Source organism: Rhamphochromis sp. 'chilingali', assembly GCF_963969265.1.
Source record: "Rhamphochromis sp. 'chilingali' genome assembly, chromosome: 7".
NCBI lineage: Eukaryota > Metazoa > Chordata > Actinopteri > Cichliformes > Cichlidae > Rhamphochromis > Rhamphochromis sp. 'chilingali'.
In genome coordinates, this window is record NC_137934.1 from 29,373,230 (window position 1) to 29,397,589 (window position 24,360).

Here is a 24,360-nt window from a genome sequence, read left to right on the forward strand (position 1 = left end):
CGTGCTAAACACATGGAGGCAGAATGGAAGGAAAGGAAATGTGCAAAGGAAAGAGCAATGGAAGAAGATGAAAAACTGAAAGCAGTGTGTGGCGGGAAAGACACGAAAGAGGACAAAGAAAGCAAGAAATGACTGAAAAAGCTCTGAAACAAGCTAAAAGGACCAAAAGCCAGATGTCAGATTCCATTAAGCAGCGGCTGAGCAGCAGCTGCAGATACGAGTTGTCCTGAATCAGATAGCTACCGTATCTCCCTCGATTTCAAGACTTCATTAAACATCTCCACTTCCACTCATCTCTAAGTGAGCTGTGATTAGTGTTGGCTAGCTCACTAATTTACATCCATTTACTGTGACCTCTGCGGCACAGTTCAACTGTGAGAATATTTTTCCAGTTCCCTGGTCAAACCTCAAAGTCACCGTTATTTTCAGCAGCACACGGGGTCACACTGAAAGCAATCTCTTCTTCACCCCTCATGGTAATTTCTTCCATAATAACCTGGGACAAAAAAAAAATTAAAACGCTGCTGCTTCTATCCATCACTCTGCAATACAGCTGGGACAGCTAAGATATGCAAACAGTGGGACAAATAGAAAGAAAATTATGGACACATTTATTTTTCGTGTAGATAAACATGCTGATTTTGATCACATGCTCAGATTTGTCTCTGTTCCAAACCTCTATTAATTTCAGCTTCCAAAGCTGGAAACAGAGGATATTACTTTAAAGACGCTGACACAAATTTGCTTCAAAACATGACTGAATCATTTCTCAAAACAGATGCAGATTCATTTTCTCTTTTAATCAGTGGATTGATTAATAGAGTCTGAGGATATTAAATCACTATCTTATTTCCTCAAGTATAAATAGGAAGCTAATGGTTGGGAGGGAGTGTGGGAGGACTCTCCGTCAGGAAGTTTTGACAGACAAGACACCTAATTCTGCATTCCGGCGAAGTTGGCAGCACCGATTTTTCACATTTTCTTAATTAATCTGTGGCAGAAAAATTAAAACCATAAGAACATGATTACCTTTCAAACTTCTCAGCACTTGTTCTGCTGTTGGGTCTCCAAACAGCATGTGCCGAAATCAGCCCAAAGGACTGTGACAATAACATTAAAACAAAACAAGCTTAGTGCAGTTGATTCTTTTCAAACTAAATGATTAAACAGGGTTTATATGGTATTTGTGTCACCCACATAGCACACACTGGGTCTATCGGGGCAATTTGGGGCTCAGCACTTTGCACAGCGACACTTCAGAATGAAGAACGGAGAAGCCTGGGATCAAACCAATGACCTCTTTGAAATGTATTTTTGTCTTACAGCTATATGGCACACTATAGCCATAAGTTATACGGTGACGTTTAACCAAAATACACTTTATTCTGTTACTTGTGTCTGTTACTCTCTGTCATAGACATTACTCTGGTGTAGTTTTGCTACAAAGTTCTGATATATGAAAAGGACACCGAGGGAACAGTTTACCCTGCCGTTACCGTTACCGGGGCCCCGCCCTGGAGCCAGGCCCGGGGAGGGTGCCCGAGGGCGAGCGTCTGGTGGCCGGGCCTTAGTCCATGGGGCCCGGCCGGGCACAGCCCGAAGAGGAGACATGGGCCCATCCTCCCGCAGGCCCACCACCCGCAGGAGGCGCCATAGGGGTCGGGTGCATTGTGTGCCGGGTGGCGGCCAGGAGCGGAGGCCCTGGAGGACTGACCCCCGGCTGCCAAGACTGGCAATAGGGACATGGAATGTCACCTCTCTGGTGGGGAAGGAGCCTGAGTTAGTGCGTGAGGTTGAGAGGTACCGGCTAGATATAGTCGGGCTCACCTCTACACATGGCTTGGGCTCTGGAACCAGTCTCCTGGAGAGGGGCTGGACTCTGTCTCAGTCTGGAGTTGCCCCTGGTGAGAGGCGGCGGGCTGGGGTGGGCATCCTAATATCCCCTCGGCTTGCTGCCGGTACGTTGGGGTTTTTCCCGGTGGACGAGAGGGTTTGTTCCCTGCGCCTTAGGGTCGGGGAACGGGTCCTGACTGTCATCTGCGCTTATGCGCCGAGTGGCAGTTCAGAGTACCCAGCCTTCTTAGAGTCCCTGGGGGGGGGGGTGCTGGAGGGTGCTCCACCTGGAGACTCTGTTGTCCTGCTGGGAGACTTCAATGCTCACATGGGTAACGATAGCGAGACCTGGAGGGGCGTGATTGGGAGGAACGGCCTCCCTGATCTGAACCCGAGCGGTGCTCTGTTATTGGAACCCTGTGCTAATCACAGTTTGGCCATAACGAACACCCTGTTCGAACATAAGAATGTCCATAAGTGCACGTGGCACCAGGACGCTCTAGGCCGTAGGTCGATGATCGATTTTGTAATCGTATCAGCAGATCTGCGACCATATGTTCTGGACACTCGGGTAAAGAGAGGGGCTGAGCTGTCAACTGATCACCACCTGGTGGTGAGTTGGATCAGGTGGCGGGGGAAGACGCTGGACAGACCTGGTGCACCTAAACGCGTAGTGAGGGTGTGCTGGGAACGTCTAGCAGAGGCCCCAGTCCGCGAGATCTTCAACGCACACCTCCGGCAGAGCTTCAACAGCATTCCGAGGGAGACTGGGGACATTGAGTCCGAATGGACCATGTTCAGCGTCGCCATTGCCGAAGCTGCTGCATTGAGCTGCGGCCGCAAGGTGGTTGGTGCCTGCCGTGGTGGTAATCCCCGAACCAAATGGTGGACACCAGAGGTGAAGGGAGCCACCAGGCTGAAGAAGGAGTCCTATCGGGCTTGGTTAGCCTGTGGGACTCCGGAGGCAGCCGACAGGTATCGACAGGCCAAGCGGAATGCGGCTCGGGCAGTGGCTGAAGCAAAAACTCGGGTGTGGGAGGAGTTCGGAGAGGCCATGGAAAAAGACTTTCGGACTGCCTCGAAGAGATTCTGGCAAACCGTCAGACGTCTCAGGAGGGGAAAGCGGTGCTCTACCTGCACTGTGTATAGTGCTGGCGGAGCGCTGCTGACGTCGACTGAGAAAATTGTCAGGCGGTGGAAGGAATACTTCGAGGACCTCCTTAATCCCACTGACACGTCTTCCGAGGAGGAAGCAGAGTCTGGGGATGAGGGGAATGACCCGCCAATTTCCGGGGGCGAGGTCACTGAGGCAGTTAAACAACTCCTTGGTGGCAGAGCCCCTGGTGTTGATGAGGTCCGCCCCGAGTTCCTGAAGGCTCTGGACGTTGTAGGGCTGTCCTGGTTGACACGCCTCTGCAATGTTGCGTGGAGATCAGGGGCAGTACCTGTGGACTGGCAGACCGGGGTGGTGGTCCCCATCTTTAAGAAAGGGGACCGGAGGGTGTGTTCCAACTACAGGGGGATCACACTCCTCAGCCTCCCTGGGAAAGTCTATGCCAGGGTGCTGGAAAGGAGAGTTCGTCCGTTAGTCGAACCTCGGATACAGGAGGAACAATGCGGTTTTCGTCCTGGTCGCGGAACACTGGACCAGCTCTTTATCCTCTCCAGGATACTTGAGGGTTCATGGGAGTTTGCCCAACCAGTCTACATGTGTTTTGTGGACTTGGAGAAGGCATTCGACCGTGTCCCTCGGGGTGTCCTGTGGGAGGTGTTGCGGGAGTATGGGGTGTCTGGCCCATTGCTACGGGCCATTCGATCCCTATACAACCGTTGCAAGAGCTTGGTTCGCATTGCCGGCAATAAGTCGGACTCGTTCCTGGTGGGTGATGGGCTCCGCCAGGGCTGCCCTTTGTCTCCGGTTCTGTTCATAATTTTTATGGACAGGATTTCTAGGCGCAGCCAAGTGGCGGAGGGCTTTCGCTTTGGTGGCCTCAGAATCTCATCTCTGATCTTTGCAGATGATGTGGTTCTCTTGGCTTCATCGGGTGAGGGCCTCCAGCTCGCACTGGAACGGTTCGCAGCCGAGTGTGAAGCAGCGGGAATGAGGATCAGCACCTCCAAATCTGAGGCCATGGTTCTCAGCCGGAAAAGGGTGGAGTGCCACTCCGGGTCGGGGATGAGTTCCTGCCCCAAGTGGAGGAGTTCAAGTATCTCGGGGTCTTGTTCGCGAGTGATGGGAGAAGGGAGCCGGAGATCGACAGACGGATTGGGGCTGCAGCTGCAGTAATGCGGACGCTGCACCGGTCCGTCGTGGTGAAGAGGGAGCTGAGTGTAAAAGCGAAGCTCTCAATTTACCGGTCGATCTACGTCCCTACCCTCACCTATGGCCACGAGCTGTGGGTAGTGACCGAAAGAACGAGATCGCGGATACAAGCGGCAGAAATGAGCTTCCTCCGAAGGGTGGCTGGCCTCTCCCTTAGAGATAGGGTGAGAAGTTCGGCCATCCGGGAGGGGCTCAGAGTAGAGCAGCTGCTGCTCCACATCAAAAGGAGCCAGCTGAGGTGGTTCGGGCATCTGACAAGGATGCCCCCTGGGCGCCTCCTGGGTGAGGTGTTCCAGGCATGTCCCACCGGGAGGAGGCCCCGGGGCAGACCCAGGACACGCTGGAGAGATTATATCTCTCGGCTGGCCTGGGAACGCCTTGGTATTCCCCCGGATAAGCTGGAGGAGGTGGCTGGGGAGAGGGAGGTCTGGGCCTCTTTGCTTAGGCTGCTGCCCCCGCGACCCGGCCCCGGACAAAGCGGATGAAGATGGATGGATGGATGGATGGTTCTGATATATGCCTGATGTTGATGCTTAAAGTTGCTCAAAAAGATGCTTGAAACTATGAAAAAGTGGGACTTTGAGTGGAAGAAAATTAATTTGTTTACAGTTTTTCAACAATGAAAACATAATGTGGTTAGCTCCTGTACTTACAAAATAAAAGCTCAGAAAATGCTGCAAAAATGATGCAAATCATCATTATCATTAATTCCTACTAATTTCATTTACTGAAGTGGAAAAATTCAACCTAACATCCTGCACTTAGAGGCCCTTTTTTGTAACATGGACAATTGCTGCAGTCAAAAGGTGAAAATTCACATGACCTTATTAAATACACGAATAGTACCTACAAAAAACCCCCAATTGATTCTGAAGGGGTCAGCTGACCGATTCTTCATGGAATGAAGTACAATTGCCAAGTACAATGGCACGTGTCTTTGTCTGACTGACAAAACAAGTTCACAAAAGTTGGTTTGCCTTTGCTGCATAACAAAGAGCACATTGTCTCGAGGGCAAATGTCTCAAAGACGGTGAACACATAACGCTGATGTCTGTCTATCCCATTTTATCCGTTAAAAAAAGCTGTTTATCGTACATACAGCAATTGAGCCTGTTTCAGTATTTTTTCTCACATTTCAAGTCCTTAGATAATTTTTATAATTTATGCGTATATACACTGGAGTCTTGGCAAAACTAAAAGTCCTTATGTTTTTTTCTGGCTTTGTTTATCAAAGTTGTGGGTGGCTGATTTGTTATTGTATAACAGCACTATGCGCTCGTGTCTGACAGCTCTAAAAATCAGAAGGGACTCCCTGTTTGAGACATTAGAACCATAAACAAGAACTACAGCTGTCTTAAAGATGACTAAGTAGGTTACTTTGTCATCCAGCAGCATTTACTTTCAACACAACCCCTGAAAAAACCCCTAACACTGTCATTTTCATTTATTGGTGTGAAACTGAAGCGAAGACGCCAGGGACGACTATTAGTTTTGATAAGTAAACCAACTGTAGAACTCTAAATTACACAAAATACACAGAGCTAAAGACGTGCATGTGCAAGCACATCTTCAGCCAGATGATCTCCTTGTTCCTCTCTTCCTCTGTGTCTTCATCCATAATTGGGACTATCTGAGCAGAACCATGTAGCCTTTTCTTTTCTACTGTTTGACCTTTATTACTAGAGTTAGCTGCCTTTCCTTATTAATAGTGCTTAGAAGCAGTTTCAGAAAAGTTTATGCTTATACATCAGAGAGACCGATTTGACTGGACCAGTGGGAGAGAACGCACGAGGGCTTAATAGTTTTTCTTGGCCACAAACAGCACAAATCACTTCTATTGGCAAACTATCAGTCATTATGAATGCCCAGGAGATTCACATAAGCACACTGATGAAAGAGATTGTGTTGTGTGTTGTGTACATGTTGAAATTCTGAAATTGAAATAAGAAGAGAAATGATCGTCTGTATAGTTACGTTTTAAAGTGAGGAAACATCTGTCAAAAAGTAAAAATCCATCTAATTCTGGCTTTAAAAAAAGTCATTTGTCTCCCATCTTGGTGAATAAAATTCTTGAATTTTAATCAGTCTTATAGGACTAATTAGCCGATATGTGCGTCTGTGCATTGCATCCATACAGTTGATGGTTGTAGCTTGCTAATTAACCTCGTAAGCATTAGCTAATAACTTAGCGCTCTACCCTTTTACTCAAATATGGTCACGTGTAACTTTAACTCCCACATTAACGGCTAAAACCACTCCCTTTGACGCAGAGTTTAAAGCTAGTGATGGGTGACAAAAAGTGGTCACCTCCAAGTAGGTCAGTAGTAGCTTCATAGGCATGAAGTAAACTTCTTAACTATGTTGGCTACATTGGGGCTTTTTCAAGCACTTGAAAATTCCCAGGCAACAAATGTGCCTGATGTGACTAATACTAAAAGTCCTCCATGAAGGACGTAACTGTGTTGAAGACTGTATTTGTAGGTTACATCAGTGCTATTATGTGCAGCCACTATCCAAACTAGCAGACAAACTAGCCCCTCCTGGATAAGCTTGAGCTGATAAATTAGGAGCGCGTTCTCCTAAATACGGTAACCTCTGGCTACAAAAGACAAAAAACAAGAGCTATAATCCAAGTTTGAAGGCAACAAAACGGGAGTTCACAACACAGTTGGCGTTCATCTTCTATAGTAACACATAAAGTTAGAGCTACTGTTCTCACTAAAGTCTCGGTGATATATCAGGAAATATGAGCAATCTGCTGATCTGCATTCATAATGGCTGACAAATGAAAATTTAAAAAGTAAACAAGAGACGGGAGAAATGGCCTTCAACCATGTTAAGAGTGTTAAAGTTGCACCGTTTGTCCAACAGAGGGCACTCTGAAATTTCCCCGTTGGTAACACAAATGGCAAAAAACAAAAACCAGCTAATCTGAGCAGCCAGTTAATCCAGTACGGTAATAAAGTCAGATCATTTTAAACGGCGCCGTCATGTGATTTTAGCAAGAACTCACAAATGAATACACATAACAAATGTTAGGGGGATCTGTTTACGGAGCTTCTGATACAGACTTGTATGGAAGGACTTGTTAAAAACGTTGTCATTGTCCGAGCATTAGATAAATGTGGATAGCACCACATTTGGGAAGATGACGCGCCCCTCCCTGAGTGTGGGCTGAAAACAAATGGCCATCCATCCTTGTAGGTGCTTCACTGGCAGATACGGCTGTGGATGTATATGAATGGTTGCTTTGTAATTTAAACCTACATTATGTCCAATATATGTAATATGTCTCTATGTCGAGCCTGATTTAGAGCACGAGCCAAAACAAGTAAAGAAGTAATGGAGATATTTTTTTATTCTTCAGTGTTGCTTAAGTTTTGACCTCATAAAGTTGAGAAGTTGGGCCTTATAAATGATTCAATATTAGATTATTTTTCTGTCAATTATTTGATCGATAGGTGAGGTAGTTATTTAAGCATTGCAGAGATGGATGGTAGAAACAGCAGAGTGCAGCCAGAAGCCTATAAGGAAATAAACTGAGGTGAAACTAATTTAGATGCTGTGTGGAAGCAAACTGCTACAGCATCTCAGACAAGTTACGATCACTTGGGAAACCTTGCTAAATGGCAAAAGAACCAAGGTCAGACACAAATGCCTGGAACACACTCGTTTGAAACATTTCATGAGGTGAAAATCGTTACTTCATGTTCCAAAGCAGTTTTGATACATTTAAAAAAAATACACACACTAGTTCCTCTGCCCGTGGGCAGCTACCTTTGGCCTTATTAGTGTGTAATTGATCGCACCTATGTATGGGCATGCTCAGTCTGAATGTGTGATTTGTCAGTTGTGGCAGCAGTTTGTTTGTTCATCTCCATCTTAAGATGAGAACAGTAAAGTTCAGTGTGGCCGGGCAGTTTAATCAGGACCTCCGCCTCCCTCTCTAGAAGCTTTGAGACATCAGAATTTAACTCTCTGGGATGCTTCTGGGTCAGCAGTGTGAGTGAAGAATCCACAAGGGAAAGCGTGCTGAGCTATGAAATGGCACTTTCTAATCTTAATCTTAAGGCCTTCTGTGTATGTGTGTTGATCCAGCTCGCAAACCCAAAGCCATTTCTGTCACTGTTCTCCTCCCCCACTACAGCCACTCAAACTGGATGACTGATGTCTCATGCTGGATGTGCTTTGCACTTTTTTCCTCTCCAAGACCACAGGCATGTGTTGATCTCCTTAATTTGTCAGTGACCCGTGAGTCATTCCACTGATTATCCTTTCCACCCAAGGGAATTCAGAAATTACTGTTAATACAAAATGAAAAGAGGCCTATTATTCTTTTGCCTCATTTTCAGTCACTATTATAGTGATGGATGCTCATATCAAACATGGCCAAAGTTTCAGATCACGTGTAATCCCTGTGAGCCAAAAGCTCAGGGTTCAGATTGCTCTAAATATTCTCTTTCAGGCACTCAGCACCAGCTGTCAGAACAATGTTGGTTTAAAGGTGGGTGGAACGAGTGTAAACAGCTTGTTTCAGACAGTAGGTGAACTAAGGGACTTCACCAAGTCCTAGTCTAATGCAAAGAAGGATTATTCTGAGCTGTCAATCCTGAATAGCTACTTCAGCAAAGTCGGATGGAAAGCAGAATAACAAGTCCCAATTAGAGATGAATTTTGGCAACAAGCTTGAAGGTACTCTAGCATCCTTGTACACAGCAGAAACAGTAACTGATATAGCATCGGCGGATAGACCGAGGGTGTGGTTGTTGCAACCTACAGGTGAAAGAAATGTGCTCTTAAACTGAGGTCTGTGGGTTAGTGTTGTGTATTGATTTAAAATCAATCACCAGTGTACCAATACACTGTTCATGATTCATTAGCTTACACCAGACTGTTGCTCTATTTCTATTGTTATTTTCATCTATATTTTAAAAGTGAATAAATATATGAGCGATCAAACTGACCATAGCTACAGTGTTTTCTCTGTGCTCATCTTCTCTTACATTCTGCAAGCTTACCCATAAGACTATAGCCGAAAAGAGGCCACATGAAGTTTGGAGGTTCGTAACAATTTACTCTGCAGAAATTTAGCAACTTCACTATGGTGAAATGTAATTTAAATGTATAAAAAAGCATATTTTTATTCCTGTGCAAGCAGATTTCATGGGAGACATAATGTCACTGGATGACACTCACCTGTGCCACAGCCACTTGTGTCTGCTGCTGTTGCTGCTGGAGCTGTTGCTGGAGCAGTTGGATCTGGTGGTGCACAGACAACGGGGTGCTGGGTGGCAGTATGCCTGATGCTGGGAGCAGCATCTTGGGGCTGGACACCAGCAGGGAAGCCTCCTCTGAAGGCTGCTACCAGAGGGAAAAGGGGGAAATGAGGTCAGCATGATGAGGCTTCAAACAGAAAATCCTGCAAACTTGTTATTATGAGCACATTTACGGGTGGAAGAGCCTTCAAATGAATCACCGTGGACCAAAAATACAAAAATAAATGATACATAAGTCCATGCATCCGTCTATCCATCCATCTCAGCCCCTCCTGGATGGCATTTTTTCCAAAAATCAAAGTACGTTTGTTCTAATATAACAAGAAATTGGTTGTAAAAGTTGAAAATAGTTCAAGTTAACAATTAATTTGTCATGGTTTCTGACAGAATATCTAGATACAAGTCCCGAAACAGATTTCCAGCAACCGTCAGTGTACTAATGGCACATTGTGCTACCTAATGCAAGTGTATCATATATCATCCAAAGTGTCAAAAAAGGGAAGATGTCATACATCTTCGCCTTGCTCATGCGGGCACTATTTAACAAAGCTGCTAGTTGACAGTCTGCAAGGTCCCTGTTGGACACGCTGTCTGTTCCAGTAGTCAGTCTGTGGTGTTTTGTGAAGGGAGCAGTACGTAAGTACATTATTTATTTACACCGCCTTTCAAAATACAAATGAAATATCAGTCTAAGAAGACAGTTTTAAATCTGTTATTTACAGCAGTTTTGTGCATGGCGCTGCCTTCACGTCTTATTACTACGGTTAGCTGTTGGAGTGATCTACAGCTTTTGAGGATTGGACATTAAATTGTTATTGCACTAAAGAACAAGAGCGTTGTAGTGACATGCAAACTACGTCTAGAACAGAAACAATTGCTAACACAACTTTAGCTCTCACTGCTGTCTACTGTTTCACTCACTCACTGAGAGGACAGACGCACGCTCCACTTGACTGTCGCGTCTCTCACCCTCTCTGTTTTTCCACATAATGATATTATCTTGTATCCTCGCATGTGATTGGCCACAATGTGGAGGGATTGGAGCATAGCTGAGCCACTGTGTGAGAGCTGAGCAGCGAAAGGAAATTAAGTGAGGAGCCGGCTCGCGCTCATTACATTGTGTATCATGGATACTGTTGACTCCAAATCTCCCGACCACTATGTCGATCTGAGACAGCGAGATGGAGACAGTGAGACCAAGACAAGACCGAGACCAAAGTCTGTCAAGACCAAGACCACGTAAAAGTGGTCTCTTGAGACATCCAACTCTAACTTGCAGCACTATAACTTCCATTTTCACCTATCCATGTTTCTACAGTAGTGAGTAACGTCCCCAACACTGCTAATAAGTAGTACAGGACATATAAAATGACCCAGATATTTAAGAAATACATAATTTGATAAAACATAATATTTCACGTAAAAAAAGTAAAATGAATATCAGAGCTTGTGTTTTGCTTCACATGTTGCAGGTGTATCTGTTAAAATTGCACACTCATGCTCGTTTTAACCATGTACTACTTCAAACACTTTTTCTAACTTGCTCATAAGAAGCCGATGATGCAAATCAAAAGTAAAAAAAAGAGAAAGAAAAGAAAAGGCTTTGCTAATGAATAAATAAATACAATCAGGACAAGCAATAGCGTCAATAAAATGCCTTGGAGAACAAGCCGTCATCAAAACAACAATCTGAATTTAAAATGTAGAGTTGCTGATTAGTTGCACCAGTGTGGAATGAGTGGTGCTGCCCTGGAATGCAGATCAGTAGCACTGAAATGCTCCACTCCAACAATAATGAGCTTTGGGAATCAGCTCTCCTTCATCTAACGCCATGAAGCATCGTATTATAGTTTCAAGGCTTTAGTTACCGGTCACACTTCGTGGCCTTTCCGTCATTCAACTAGTCAAAATATATATATTTCTGTAATACAATGGCCAAATAAAATATCTCATAATCCATGCTAATGATGACATCCAAGCAGACACAACATGGAAATACATTTAAAACACGTGCTGTTCCAAAAAATACACAGCCATATTCTCTTCTCCGTCATCAGATAGGAAGATAAATGCAGGTATTAAATCCCCTCTTGAAGCGGTCCTTAAAAACAGACTATTACACGTTGGTATAGAGGAATAAAAAAAAAAAGCACTCTCAGACATACACGGAGACCTTGAGATTATAGCGTACATGTTTTCCTCCAAAGGCATTTACCACACAGACTGATACAGGCTGAAGGCCATGTAGTGCCCCAAAGGTAAAACATTAAGTGCGCTTTGCTGTGATGGACCAGTCATGGCAGTAGTGAGAGGAGTCTAACAGCGAGCTGACATAAATTCGGAAACCTCGGGGCCTAATAAATGAAGCCAAGTGCCAAAAACTGCAGTTCCTTAAGGGTCACTGGAGGCTGGCTTCAAAAGCGAGTCAAATTGATTATTTTAAAACCCCTAAATGCTGTCGCGACTAAGTTAGGCTGCTTTGACTGATCTGTGTAACAGCACACGCTGTGTAGATGGCCTCTTTTAATTGAAGTTACTGAACTCCACCTGTCTTGAAAGTTACTGTTTCACTGAGTTTGTGTAGTTGGAGGAATTTTAAATGGGTGGATATATATTGTGGCTTGAAAGCCTGCAATCTAGTTTTAGTGACCGGAAAGTTTGTATTTATCAATAAGCCTCTCATCACTGTGTCATCTGTGGCTACAACTTAGCAACCAAACTTTCATGCCGATAAAGCAAGAATGAGCTGGTGGTGGCCATCACACCAAAGTGGATGCTTTAAAATGTGAAAACACTGGGTGGTATCACTTCCACTGCCACCTCTCTTACTTATCGTATCGTGTATCGTAGCAGCAACACCACAGACCACCTTGTGCATACACCTGTGATGCTACCAGTTTCTGACAAAACTGCGATATTTATGTGTAACAGTGTTGGTCAGCCAGCCAGATATATGTGGATATCAAAAGCTTTTGAATAGAGCTGCTGTGTATTCGAGGGCAAAGTGTTTCATAATGAATCAAATGCTATTGGACGGTTGGGGCGACTGGCGATCAGAAACCTGATGAAATTGAACCTTAACCTGCCTTAAGGAATCTACGCCAAAATACTTCACAGTCTGTCTCTCATGCCTTCTGGTGACACCAAGAGCAGACGCACTCTGCATGAGAGGAAAATGTGACTGATGGCCTGCCTGACACGGACCTTTTATGTTAACGAGAGGAAATTATCCAGGTTGACAGGTTGTTTGGCGCCATCATGATTTGAATAATAAGACAGAAGTCTCCAGAATGAGTGAGAGTGTGTGTGTATAAATGTGAGATAAGAGAGAATTTGTTGGCGATGACTTCTCAGTAACAAGCAGGATCCCGATAAACGTGTTTTCTCTAAAGTGCCTCTTTTTAACACACACTTCCTTCACCTTTATTCCATTGGAGTTACTCCGAGATACGTAAAACAACTGCTCAGCTGCTAAGTAAAGGACGGTAAGCAGGATTATTGCGGTAGCTTTGAAGCTGGGTTGTCAGACAGAGAAGGTTTAGCAAGTGGAAGCGTGAATAAGATAATTCAGCACTTAAAGCAACACAGAGGAAAGAGGATGGCATGTTTGGCTCACGAGTACTGTGGACACAGGAACTATTCCCAATTATAGAGAAACAGAAGGAGAAGACAGACATAAAGACTGTCAGCTGGCGCAGAAGAAGACATAACACAGATGGAAAGAAATCCCATTCCAAAAGTACACTGATTTAGTCATCTGCAACATTTTCCCATCTGATAAATGGTAAATGGCCTGTATTTGTATAGCGCTTTTCTAGTCCCTAAGGACCCCAAAGCGCATTACACAACCTGTCATCCACCCATTCACACACACATTCACACACTGGTGATGGCAAGCTACAATGTAGCCACAGCCACCCTGGGGCGCACTGACAGAGGCGAGGCTGCCGGACACTGGCGCCACCGGGCCCTCCGACCACCACCAGTAGGCAACGGGTGAAGTGTCTTGCCCAAGGACACAACGACCGAGACTGTCCAAGCCGACGCTCGAACCGGCAACCTTCCGATTACAAGGCGAACCCCCAACTCTTGAGCCACGATCGCTCCATAAACTGTTTACTACCAGTGATGTTTCCCATCACTTATAACAATGATTGTCTATGCCATAACTGCATATTAGAAAAGCCATTATACTGCTTTTGCAAAATCCATTGTCAACATCCAAAGAATGTGTCACGGAGGACTGGAGCTGTTCTAGCACCTAATAAGCAGTTTTGAGGAAGCACATAGGAAATTTCAGCCTCTTTGGGATGTGGGTAGTTCAAGAGTTGTCATTTTCCCCCTCATATAACATCAATGGTGAACAAAAGAGCTAAGGCAGGCCAAATATATGGTACCATACTAGACGCAAACAGCAGCTTACTATGCATCAAACAAAGGATTCCAGGCAAAGGAAGGTAATTCCTATGCAGACCAAACACATGAAGTTTGTCAGGTGCACTAACCATAAATTATAGGATGTAGTCACAGACTATATATAAAAAATAGACGGTTTGTGCCTTTAGCCCTAAGGTCACAGTTACAACTCTGGCTGCATAGAAGCATAGAATCAGTTTATGGCGCTTATTTGAGTCAGAGGAGGATAACGCACACAATGATTTGTCTTGTGGCTGTTGAGTTGACTTGATGTATGCTTACTGTATTCTAATTATATACGTTTTGAAATATATATTTTTGAAAGCAGCAGAAAAAAAACTGTGCAACGAATACACAGCATATCGACAAAAGCAGTGGGCCACCTACAGGAGCTGCGCAGCCTTGGAAACCTAAGCCATGAAGCTCCCAGCACACAGCTCTTTTGCTGATGTTAACTTCAGAGGAGGTCTGAATCTCTGCATTCCTATATACTGTAAATCATAGGAATAGTAGTATAAAAGAAAAACCCGATGCATTTTACAGATGAATTGCTTGACAGCTGCATTGATAAAAGTGGTAATGATTGTGGATGTAGGAGTATGCTACCATTTTACTTTCAAGCTCTTTTCAAGTCTCTTTTGAAGATGACAAACAAAAGACTGGTTGCAGAGTTGGTGTATTAGCTTCTCAGGGTCATTCTTTACCCATCTCAAAATGATGCCACACTTGGAATATAAGCTCTAAGAATGATATGGACTAATAATGTCAGAAATAAATAAAGGTATTAAGAACCAACCAGCTGATAGACTGTAATGACCTCAAACCTTATCAAATGAAGTTTGATTGTAGAATAGTGTAATTTAAAGAATATCAAAATACAGTTGTTGCATTTTCTTTAAAAAGGTTCGGCTGCAATAAATAAAAAAGAACATGTAAAAGTGTGAATAATTATTTTTATTATCCCTGAAACACATGACACATCACACTTCCTCTGAGCCAAATCCTGTAACTCCAAAAATGCCACTGCATAGAGGGCCCACACAGCTGTGTGAATGCTGGATGCCAACATATTCCCATAAACTGCACAATGCCTGGAGTGACTCCTAAAAAACTGGTGACTGAGCTAGCGAGGGTTGATGCATATGAAAAGCTGTCAAGGATGTTAAATGGGGCAGGCAAATGTGGGCGTAGAAGGCACTCAGTTGTGAACATTTGTAATCTTTGTGTTAATGGGTACAAGAAGTCCATTCATTAAAAAAAAGAAGCCAAACTGGTGATGAGATCAGTCTCTTTTTTTTTTAAAGTAACTTTCGAATTTCCATATGAGACGCAACAATGGGTATGTTAACTTGGATAATGGGTGGATAAATAAAAAACATCCACAATGCCGACGACAAAAGCCGAGGACAGGCACTGAGTCAAACCCACACATGAAACGCTCACACCCCCGTATTCACAGCTAGAAGTTTGTTAAACACAATCCTGCATATTCAAACACAGACTCGGCCTCTCTGCACTGTTTACTGCCTAGAATAAGAAACAACAGTCCATGCCTGAATGCTAAACTTGTTTACCACAGAAAAAGCCAATTATGGAAGACGGAGTGAATATTCAAACTGAGAAGGGGGGCTTAAAGGGGAGGATCAGCCATATTGCTGAAATTTCTCATAACTGTTTGACCCAAAGGGAAAAGTTGCTATTATATCACACACTAACAAGTTCATAGTTGTCCCTTTATAGCCTTCCCTTTATCTTTTAGCCTCTGGTTGTACTCATTGATGGACAGACAGAAAACAGGGAAGCAGAGAAAAGGGAAACAAAGCTAAAGATAGATGATGAGGGATAAAGGAAGTTTTTAATTCTCCTCCTACAGCTGTGATTACACTAGCTGCTCTCTGTCTGTCAAACAGACAGTGCCCTCCCACCCACACACACACACGGACGCTGGCTATAAAACACTGTGCAGTCTGACAGGTTCTGGCTTCCTTCACTGCTGACAGCCTTGGCTACAGATTTACAACTTTATCAAGGGCTCTCGAGAAGAAAAAAGAAAATAAAATCTGCACAAATTACTCCACTGTGGCTCTGCCTGTAATAAAATTGCATGACATCAATCTAAACAACCTAAACCATGGTATAGCAGTATAAGGGAATATCTTAATTTGGCGGAAGTGTTTTGACGTGCTTGGGCACGTTACTATGAATAACCCCATTAACAGACTACTCCTCCACTATGTTTTACTTCTAAGGGTGACTTCATGATAATATAGTGATAGCGTGATGCCTCCTAATGTAACAAATCTGTTATTGTTCAAAGGATGTTCCAAAAGAAAAATGGTTTGGGACTAACAGAATAATAATAATAATAAGAAGAATTTGGGGCTAAGAAAAGCTTTGGTGTGAAAAGCAAGACTAAAGAGCTGTTTATCTTAAAACAATAGTTTGATTTATTGTGTCTTGATACTTTGTTATTAATATCCTAGCCATCTTGCTATTGTTTAACCAAAGATTTGCCTAGTGTCAGGATTAGCTAAATTAGCAAAGTTTGAGAAACAAGTAGACATTTAAAAAAAATTCCCACTCATTTTGGCATTCCAGTTTTCTACAAAACAGGTGATATTTTTATAAAAAAAAGGGTGCATGTTAACTACAACCAGTACCCTAGATCAGCGGTCCCCAACCCCCGGGCCTCGGACTGGTACCGGTCCATGAGTCGTTTGGTACCGGGCCGCGAGAGTTGAGGCTCAGGTGTGAAATGTATGGTTTTCAGGGTTTTTATCGGTTTTCAGTGTTATTTTGTTATCGTTTTTATCGTTTACTCGGTTTTCCTGGGTCTTTTCACGTGTGTTATGAATAAATTTTCTTTTTTTCGGTACCGGTACTAGTTTTATTTTGTTGTATTTATCCGCGACACCTTAAAGGCCGGTCCATGAAAATATTGTCGGGAATAAACCGGTCCGTGGCGCAAAAAAGGTTGGGGACCGCTGGCCTAGATGGATCAGCAATGACTTGGTAGATTTTAAGTTAATTACTGTATATTTCTCTGAATAATTTGTTTTCTTTGTACAACTATTTGACGGGGTTACTTGAAAGAGCAATATTCTAACCCAGGGGTGTCAAATTCAGGTTTACCGAGTGCCATATTGAAATACGAGGATCACACCAAGAACCATAAACATGCTTTAATCTGTAAATATACAGTACAGTACTGTATAGACATTTGAACTGCCCTTCAAGTTTTTATATTTTGCTTCCAAGGAGCTCAAGTGGTGGAATAGCTCCCTATGCCTTTTCAGGGTTTGTTTGTTTGTTCAGCCACTTAAGGACCCCAAAGCACTTTACACATTCAGTCATCCACCCATCCACACACACATTCACACACTGGTGATGGCAAGCTACATGTAGCCACAGCCACCCTGGGGCGCACCTCTGACCACCACCAGTAGGCAACGGGTGAAGTGTCTTGCCCAAGGACACAACGACCGAAACTGTCCGAGCCGGGGCTCGAACCGGCAACCTTCTGATTACAAGGCGAACTCCCAAATCTTGAGCCACGAAGGTGAAAAAAGCTCCCCATGGACCCCTCTTTTCACTTGGTAAAGATTTAAGCTACTCATTCTCCCACCTCAGTCCCAGCTGAGATTGTTTGCCTTCAGCAAGAACTTTCCTTTGTCTTGGATTTTGATTTAGCTAGCCTTTTAGCTTCAGTGGGTGCTCTGCAGGTCTGCCTGTCTGTTTTGTTTGGTGTATGTAACAAGATCATGGAAATGGTCACCAAATGATGTCTCAGTGATATATCCTGTGTACTGATACAGGATGAAATAGGAGTGTACTAAATCAGAGAATATTTCAGCAGGTTTTAAAATCACATCCACAGTTTGTGGCAAGCTCACCCACATTTTCAACCCAGCATGCCACACTGATCAACACCCTGAGAAAGGAACCTCGTTGTCCCATCCTTCAGAATAGCCTTTTCATATTTCCTTTCCAATTTCCACTGAGTCCTTTCACTTCTGACACAAGCATCAGGTGGTGGTTGTTTTTTTGTTTTTTTTTGTTTTTAAATAATGCATACAGTCTGCAAGCTAGACTCAGAGCTTGTTAGGGAATATCTACAACCGTGCAACAAAGTCGAACATTTCTTTGCCCTTAGTGTCATTAGAATCATTTGAGCTGCTTTTGATGATCTTTCAACACAGCCATTGTTGTTATTGTCAAAGCTAATCTAAATGACATTTCTTGTTTTCCTGGCTAATGGTTGCCTCATTACTTTTTAATGATGCCAGTCACATAGTTGCGGGCATTAATTTGCATGTCGTTGTACTTGAGGCACTGGCTGTTCTTATTACTCAAAGCTCTGTTGGTTTTGCTTCAAGATGTCTAATCAGAGACTGATTCAGACCTGGGAAGCAAAGGGAGAGCTACTTATTACTGTAGTATAAAAACAGTAGGCAGTAGGGTCTGTGGAGGGTTCATACAAAACAACTCTTATGTTAACAATTATAAATAATAAGTAACATGTAATTGGGAGTGGTGAACAAGTTGACAAAAGTCTGTTGCAAAACCTATTTGGTATACCTGGATTTCTTCCAGGTTATATTTAGGTGATTTGCAAGCCAGGCTGGTAGTTTAATTTGTCTTAATCCAACATTGGACTTCTACAGTCATCCTCGCAATTTCTTCTACAGATCAGACATGCCAGTTACAGCTCCATTCATCCCATCCACCCGCCCAGCTATCTGGGGGGAGGGACTGGAGCCTATTACAGCTGTCATGGAAAGGTGGAGTGGACCTTGGACAGGTCGTCAATCTGTCGCAGGGAAAACTCTTCCTATGTAGACTATGGTGAAGCTAGGGAAAGAAGTGGAGTAGGGGTAAAAAAAAACCCCCAGAAAAGGCTTAGTGTTGTATGCGAGGCTGGACACGAAGAAAGGAGGAAAGGACTTGTATCAATTGGATATTGACAAATGCAGAAGAGGAGTACGGGATCCAATTTACAAGGGTGATGTGCAGAGCCGTCTACAGAGGGATAATTTTGATGAGCCATGCCATGAAAAGAGTTGTTTAAAGATAGGTTAAGAAGAGAGGTGACAATCAGCATGGAGCAGTATGGACTGCATGCCAGTGTTGATGGAGAAGTACCGAAAAGGTCAGAAGCAGTTGCACTTCTGTGTAACCTGATGAAGAAACTCCCAAGAACCTCTCAAGAAATGTTGCTACACGTTGGGTCGACGCAGCCTGCAACAACTTAAATAGCGTGGAAAGTTACAGTGTAGGGATAAAAGCTAAAGCTAAACCAAGCTTTACAGATGGGTTCAAAGTGGGGGTACAGTTGAAGATGTTAAGGTTTCCATTGGATGTGACCAAAATGGACAAGATTATAAATGAGTATAACAGAAGGGCAGGTTGAGCAGTTTGGTGGGTAAAGTTAGAGTAGCAAAGCTGAGATGGTTTGGACAAAGGATGTTAAAGATGTAGCTGCCAGTAGCGAAGAAAAAAAAGAAGACCTCAGAAAAGACTCATGGATGTATTGAAGGAGGATGCTAGGGGTAGGGTGAGATGAAGGCGGGTGATCTGCTTTGGTGACCCCCTAAAGGGAGTAGCCGAAAGAAGAAGAATGTCGACACAAAATGCAGGCTACTGGAGTGGAAAGTGTAATGATGGATGAGACAGAACAAGCAAATGATGAACGGGGAAACAAACCCTCTGTGTGGAAGTAAAAAAGATGTACGATCATCTCAGGCTTTGGAATGCAGATCAATCCTGGACTAACTCAAGCCTGCCTGAGGCGAAAAGGTCACCGTTTTACTTTGTCTTTTCTTTGGCCGCATTTTTTTGTGGTTTGCTGTCAGCCAACAACACACGAGTTACAGGCTCAGAGCAAATAGCTTCCTACATGGGATGATACCAGGTCCAAATACCACAACATTCCCACATATACGCATTTAAAAGCAGACGTGGATAAAAATAGAGGGTAAAAATGAGGCATGCTTAAATGTTAAGGTCTGCAGGATGACAGTATTTTGGCTTTGGGACTCCTTGGTTATTGGCAGACTTGTGTTGTATCACAACTTTACAAGTCTGCACACACATGCACACGCGCGCACACGCATGCTGGGAAATCAAATCAGACAGTGAGGCTACAGAGAGAAACCACCTCAGCTAGTGCCTCCAATATAAATGGGTCAAGAGACAGTTTCACAAAACCCCGCTGAGTTTACAGTGAAAAGTTGAGAGGCTGCATTTTTATTGTGTGAAGAGCATTGGAAAGATAAGTCCTGTAAGGCTGCTGTGGAGACAGGGAAAAGGGCCAAGTGTGAGTGTGCCTGCAGCTTAGAAGCTATGAGTTAAAGGCTGAAGAGACATGAATGTTTCTTTTTTTAGGCCATGGTAACAGGATTAAAATTGTTTCATGAAATAGACTAACAGTGCTATGATTTAATATATGTAACAGTGGTGCTAAAGCTGTAACTTCCTGAAAGAGAATAGACTCTTTCAAGGTTAACAGCACTTGCTACTCACACCTCTTCCCTGCTTTCTACAACTCTTTATGTCATCATCAACATCATCACCCTCTTGTCCTGAAGCCAGGCGAGTAATCACATGTGTGAAAACAGAATTTATGGTCTTTAGAGTCACACTTGACTACCTAAGCTTTCACACTCAGGGAAGATGTTCAAATTCTCAGTTGCAGCTGCTTAACTACTCATTTATATATTGAACCATAAATTAAACAAGTACTTATGTATCTAAAAAAAAAACAGAACAACACCATTTCTGAAAGATGCAACTGACAGGAAAAACAAGAAGAATAAACACAAACACGTGTGTCAGAAGCATGCTACAAGAAGTTAAAGGAAAGTATCACGATGCTAGAAAGTTCATTATCATTTTGAGGAAAGCGATTGAACCAGGCTGTAAAATTAAAACTATACTAGTAGCCCAGAGAAGCTTCAGTGCTTATTCCGATCTTGGTGGCCTTTTGTTTTGCTCTCTTTCAGGATGAACCCCTCACTACTTCAATAACACTGAGGTCTGAACTCTAGGGAGGCCAATCCATAACTCATGAAATTAACTGTCCGTTTTCTATCATCTACGTATGTTTTTTTGCCGTGTCTTTGAGATCCTTGTCATATGAAAAAGTGAATGTGTTGTCAGTCAGACATTTTCCAGATGGTACTGCTTGAAAATTAAATCAATTTTGACAGTATTTGTCTGCAATCATAATCCCATCAAGTTTGATAAAGTCCCCATCACCGCCGGCTGAAATGCAAACCATGACAGAGCCTCCAGCCTTTTACAGAGGGCTGCTGACACACCTGTTACCACTGATTTTCAGTCCGGTTCTTGTATAACGTGGCATACCTCAGCTGTGCAGCTTTTCTTGCAGTTTCTGTTAATGATGACTTCTTGACAGCAATACTTCCAACACAGACCATTTCTTATAAGTCTTCAGTGAACAGTAGCTCCTATGACTGTTCACTTCTTGACACAGATCATGGATGTCACTCACCCAGTTTCCTTAAATTTTTAAAGGTCACACTGCACACCATGCCCAGATATGGCAGGTTGTTAGTAGGGGTGCAACGATATTCGTATCGATATTGAACCGTTCGATACAGTGCTTTCGGTTCGGTACGCATATGTATCGAACAATACAACATTTGTAATTTATTTTATCAACTTTCCTTCTGACGATGCTGTCTGTGTTGAGCGCTCAGTGAATCTGCGTTCGACTACTCCGCCTAGGCTGCACTGTCGAGCGCAGATCCACTGAGCGCTCAACACAGACAGCATCGTCAGAAGGAAGAGCGCAGGGCACCTCCCCTACCCTCATTCAGATGTGGTGTTTGGAATTATTTTGGTTTTCATGTGACGTATGACCCTGAAGGTAAGCGAGTCATGGACTAAAGTAAAACAGTATGTTGGATGTGCCACACAATGCTCAATTACATGGGTGGGAACTAGTGTGTTAGCACAGTTAGCTCGTTAACGTGTTGGCCGTCTAGCCCCATGCACGGGGCGATCGGCGGTAGCTCGTTAACGGAGATTTGCCATGTTGTGGCGTTAAGGTCATTTCAACGAGATTAACCTGAAAGCACTAGTGGGAACACAACGAATATGACTGCACATTTACACCGACATCATCCTAGTGCAAAGACAAAAACAACAAGCATGCTACTAACTTTAGCCAAGTCATTTAGACAGCTGTTAGCACATGATTCTCCTTATGCTGCTGAGAATATAGCCCAGAAGAAGCGGATAGTATAGCTTTTATTTTGGAAAGAGCCATTTCTCTGTAATAAACTCTCTTTTCCAAAGATGAGTGATTCCTCAATCAGATACAGGGCTTGCAATATCGCTAGCCCGACGTCCCGGAGCTAGCGATCTTTCCAGTCGGGCTATTGTAGGAAGAAAAATATATGTCAATGCTTTTGCATTCTTTCAGAAATGTAGCTGGGTAATTATGTCATTGGCATCGGTGAGCCACTGTCAATATGTGACATATTGAAATCGCGTTTGAATTTGCGCTTGTTTTTTTTGCTTTCACTTTGCAATCGTGCGAACTGTGTATAGAGAGCGACAGCACTGATCTGTGAGTGATGATAATTTGTGCACCAATTCCTCTGACATCGTCTTATTAATCGTTAGCTTACTATGCAAACATGACAAGTGAAATCTCCCGCAGCAAGCTTAAACATGTGAGAGGTTGATCGCGCAGAGAATCGCTGAGCTTATGTGAGTGAGTGTGTAAAAGCATTTCAGTTCTGCTGAGCCAAATAAGACAGGTCAGGGTGAAGAAGTGACAGCCAAAGAAAAGCTTACCACAAAACGGAGAAGTTATGACAAATCAGACTATGAGGCAAAAAGAAAGTGCAGCTTTATGGTTTCATGGACAAAAGAATTTCTGTGGCTGCAATATGATGAGCTAAATAACCAGGGCTGCACATAAGTGGTCCGCAGGTGCGCATTCGCTGTCAAAATAAAAAACACGTACAAGGGTTAGGGTTAAATTTAAAAACTGTACATTTGAGTTAAAATATATATTTATAATTTTAATAAATGACAAATTAAGAAGGCATGAACATTTTTTTTGTATCGAAAAAATATCGAACCGTGACACCAAAGTATCGAACCGAACCGAACCGTGAATTTTGTGTATCGTTGCACCCCTAGTTGTTAGCTACTAGCTCCGTGGGAATCACTTTGTTCGTATAAATTAATAAATCGCAATGAATGAAAAATGACAAAACACTCTGGTTCCTTGAATACATAAATAACTGAGTGGTGGCTTAAGACTTTTGCGCAGTGTTGCATCTTTTATCCCTACGCTGGTTTTTCACTCCAGGAAGTGCAGACTGCATACTTGAGGGATATTAACCCTTTAAGACCTACCATAGAACCAAGTCCGCCAGAGCTTATATTATATTTTTACATGCTGTGGAGCCATTTATGGGAGCATTTCAAGTTGCTATACATCAATACAACCATTATAGCCCAAACTTTAATAATATGTCTGCATTAGGTGCATAATAATTACATAAATTGCAAAAAAGTGCAATAAACTACAAAAAAATTGAAAATCGTTTTTGTTTTTTTAACATATATTTCTAGTTAGAGAAATTTAAGAGGCTTATCCCTCAAAACTGTAAATACAAAAAAAGTTGCACAAACTAGTTTCCCACCACAGGAAATTTATTTTAAGTGTCTTCATAGTTTTATTTTTGAAATGCACCAATTTTTATATATTGCAGGAAAAACGAAAATAAATATTATAGTGCAAATTTGCAAAATAACAGCATATGCATCAAAATAAACTATTTCCAGCGGTGCAATATGAGTCCTAAGCATCCCAGAAACGACACAGAAAGTCATAAATTCAAACATAACTTTTAAAAACACAAGTATAGGCTCATAAGGCCCCGATCGTAATAAAACTACATTTCCGCAAAATGACGTCACTTCCGGTTTCGGGCAGGTCATGGCGGACATGCGGCAGTTCACGCTGATGGACGTAGGAAGTGTTACAAACAGCTGATCGGATCGGCGAAGCGTGTTTCTGGAATATTATGTTTTTGTTGCTGCAAGCGCTTTTTATGCAGTTTTTGCAAAGCTATATGTGGAAGGAAACTGTGACCTAGGACAAGCTGATGGCATAAGATGTAAGTACAACTCCTCCGGTTTCATATGCAAAAAAAATTATTGCACTACTTTACGTGGTTGCAGTGCTACCGGGATTTAAAAATACTTACGCAAAATGGAGCGTGTCCGCTCCGACCGGCTTTAAAGGGTTAATATTGCCAAAAGTCAAGCAAAGCTCTGTATAAACATTTTCCCTAATGTTGATTTTTCAATTATTTTGGGAAAGTTTATTCTCCTTACAACGGTTTGTATATTTATTTATTGATAAAGTTTAAATTTAGGGCTGGATCAGGCAACCCTGAATGCTCCATTAGTTATGTGGCAATAGGTCTAGGCTGTTGAGGGCTTCACTCACCTCTTTTCACTCTC

The 24,360-nt window shown here is 43.1% G+C and overlaps 1 protein-coding gene across 1 annotated transcript in view; it reads right to left on the bottom strand.

The window, feature by feature from the left end:
* Nucleotides 1-24,360, bottom strand: part of LOC308399221 (carboxyl-terminal PDZ ligand of neuronal nitric oxide synthase protein-like) — a 247,076-nt gene that overhangs the window by 63,320 nt on the left and 159,396 nt on the right. The window contains 1 exon segment of the mRNA XM_080886336.1: nucleotides 9,353-9,517. Within this exon segment, the coding sequence (XP_080742462.1) occupies nucleotides 9,353-9,517 (165 nt within the window).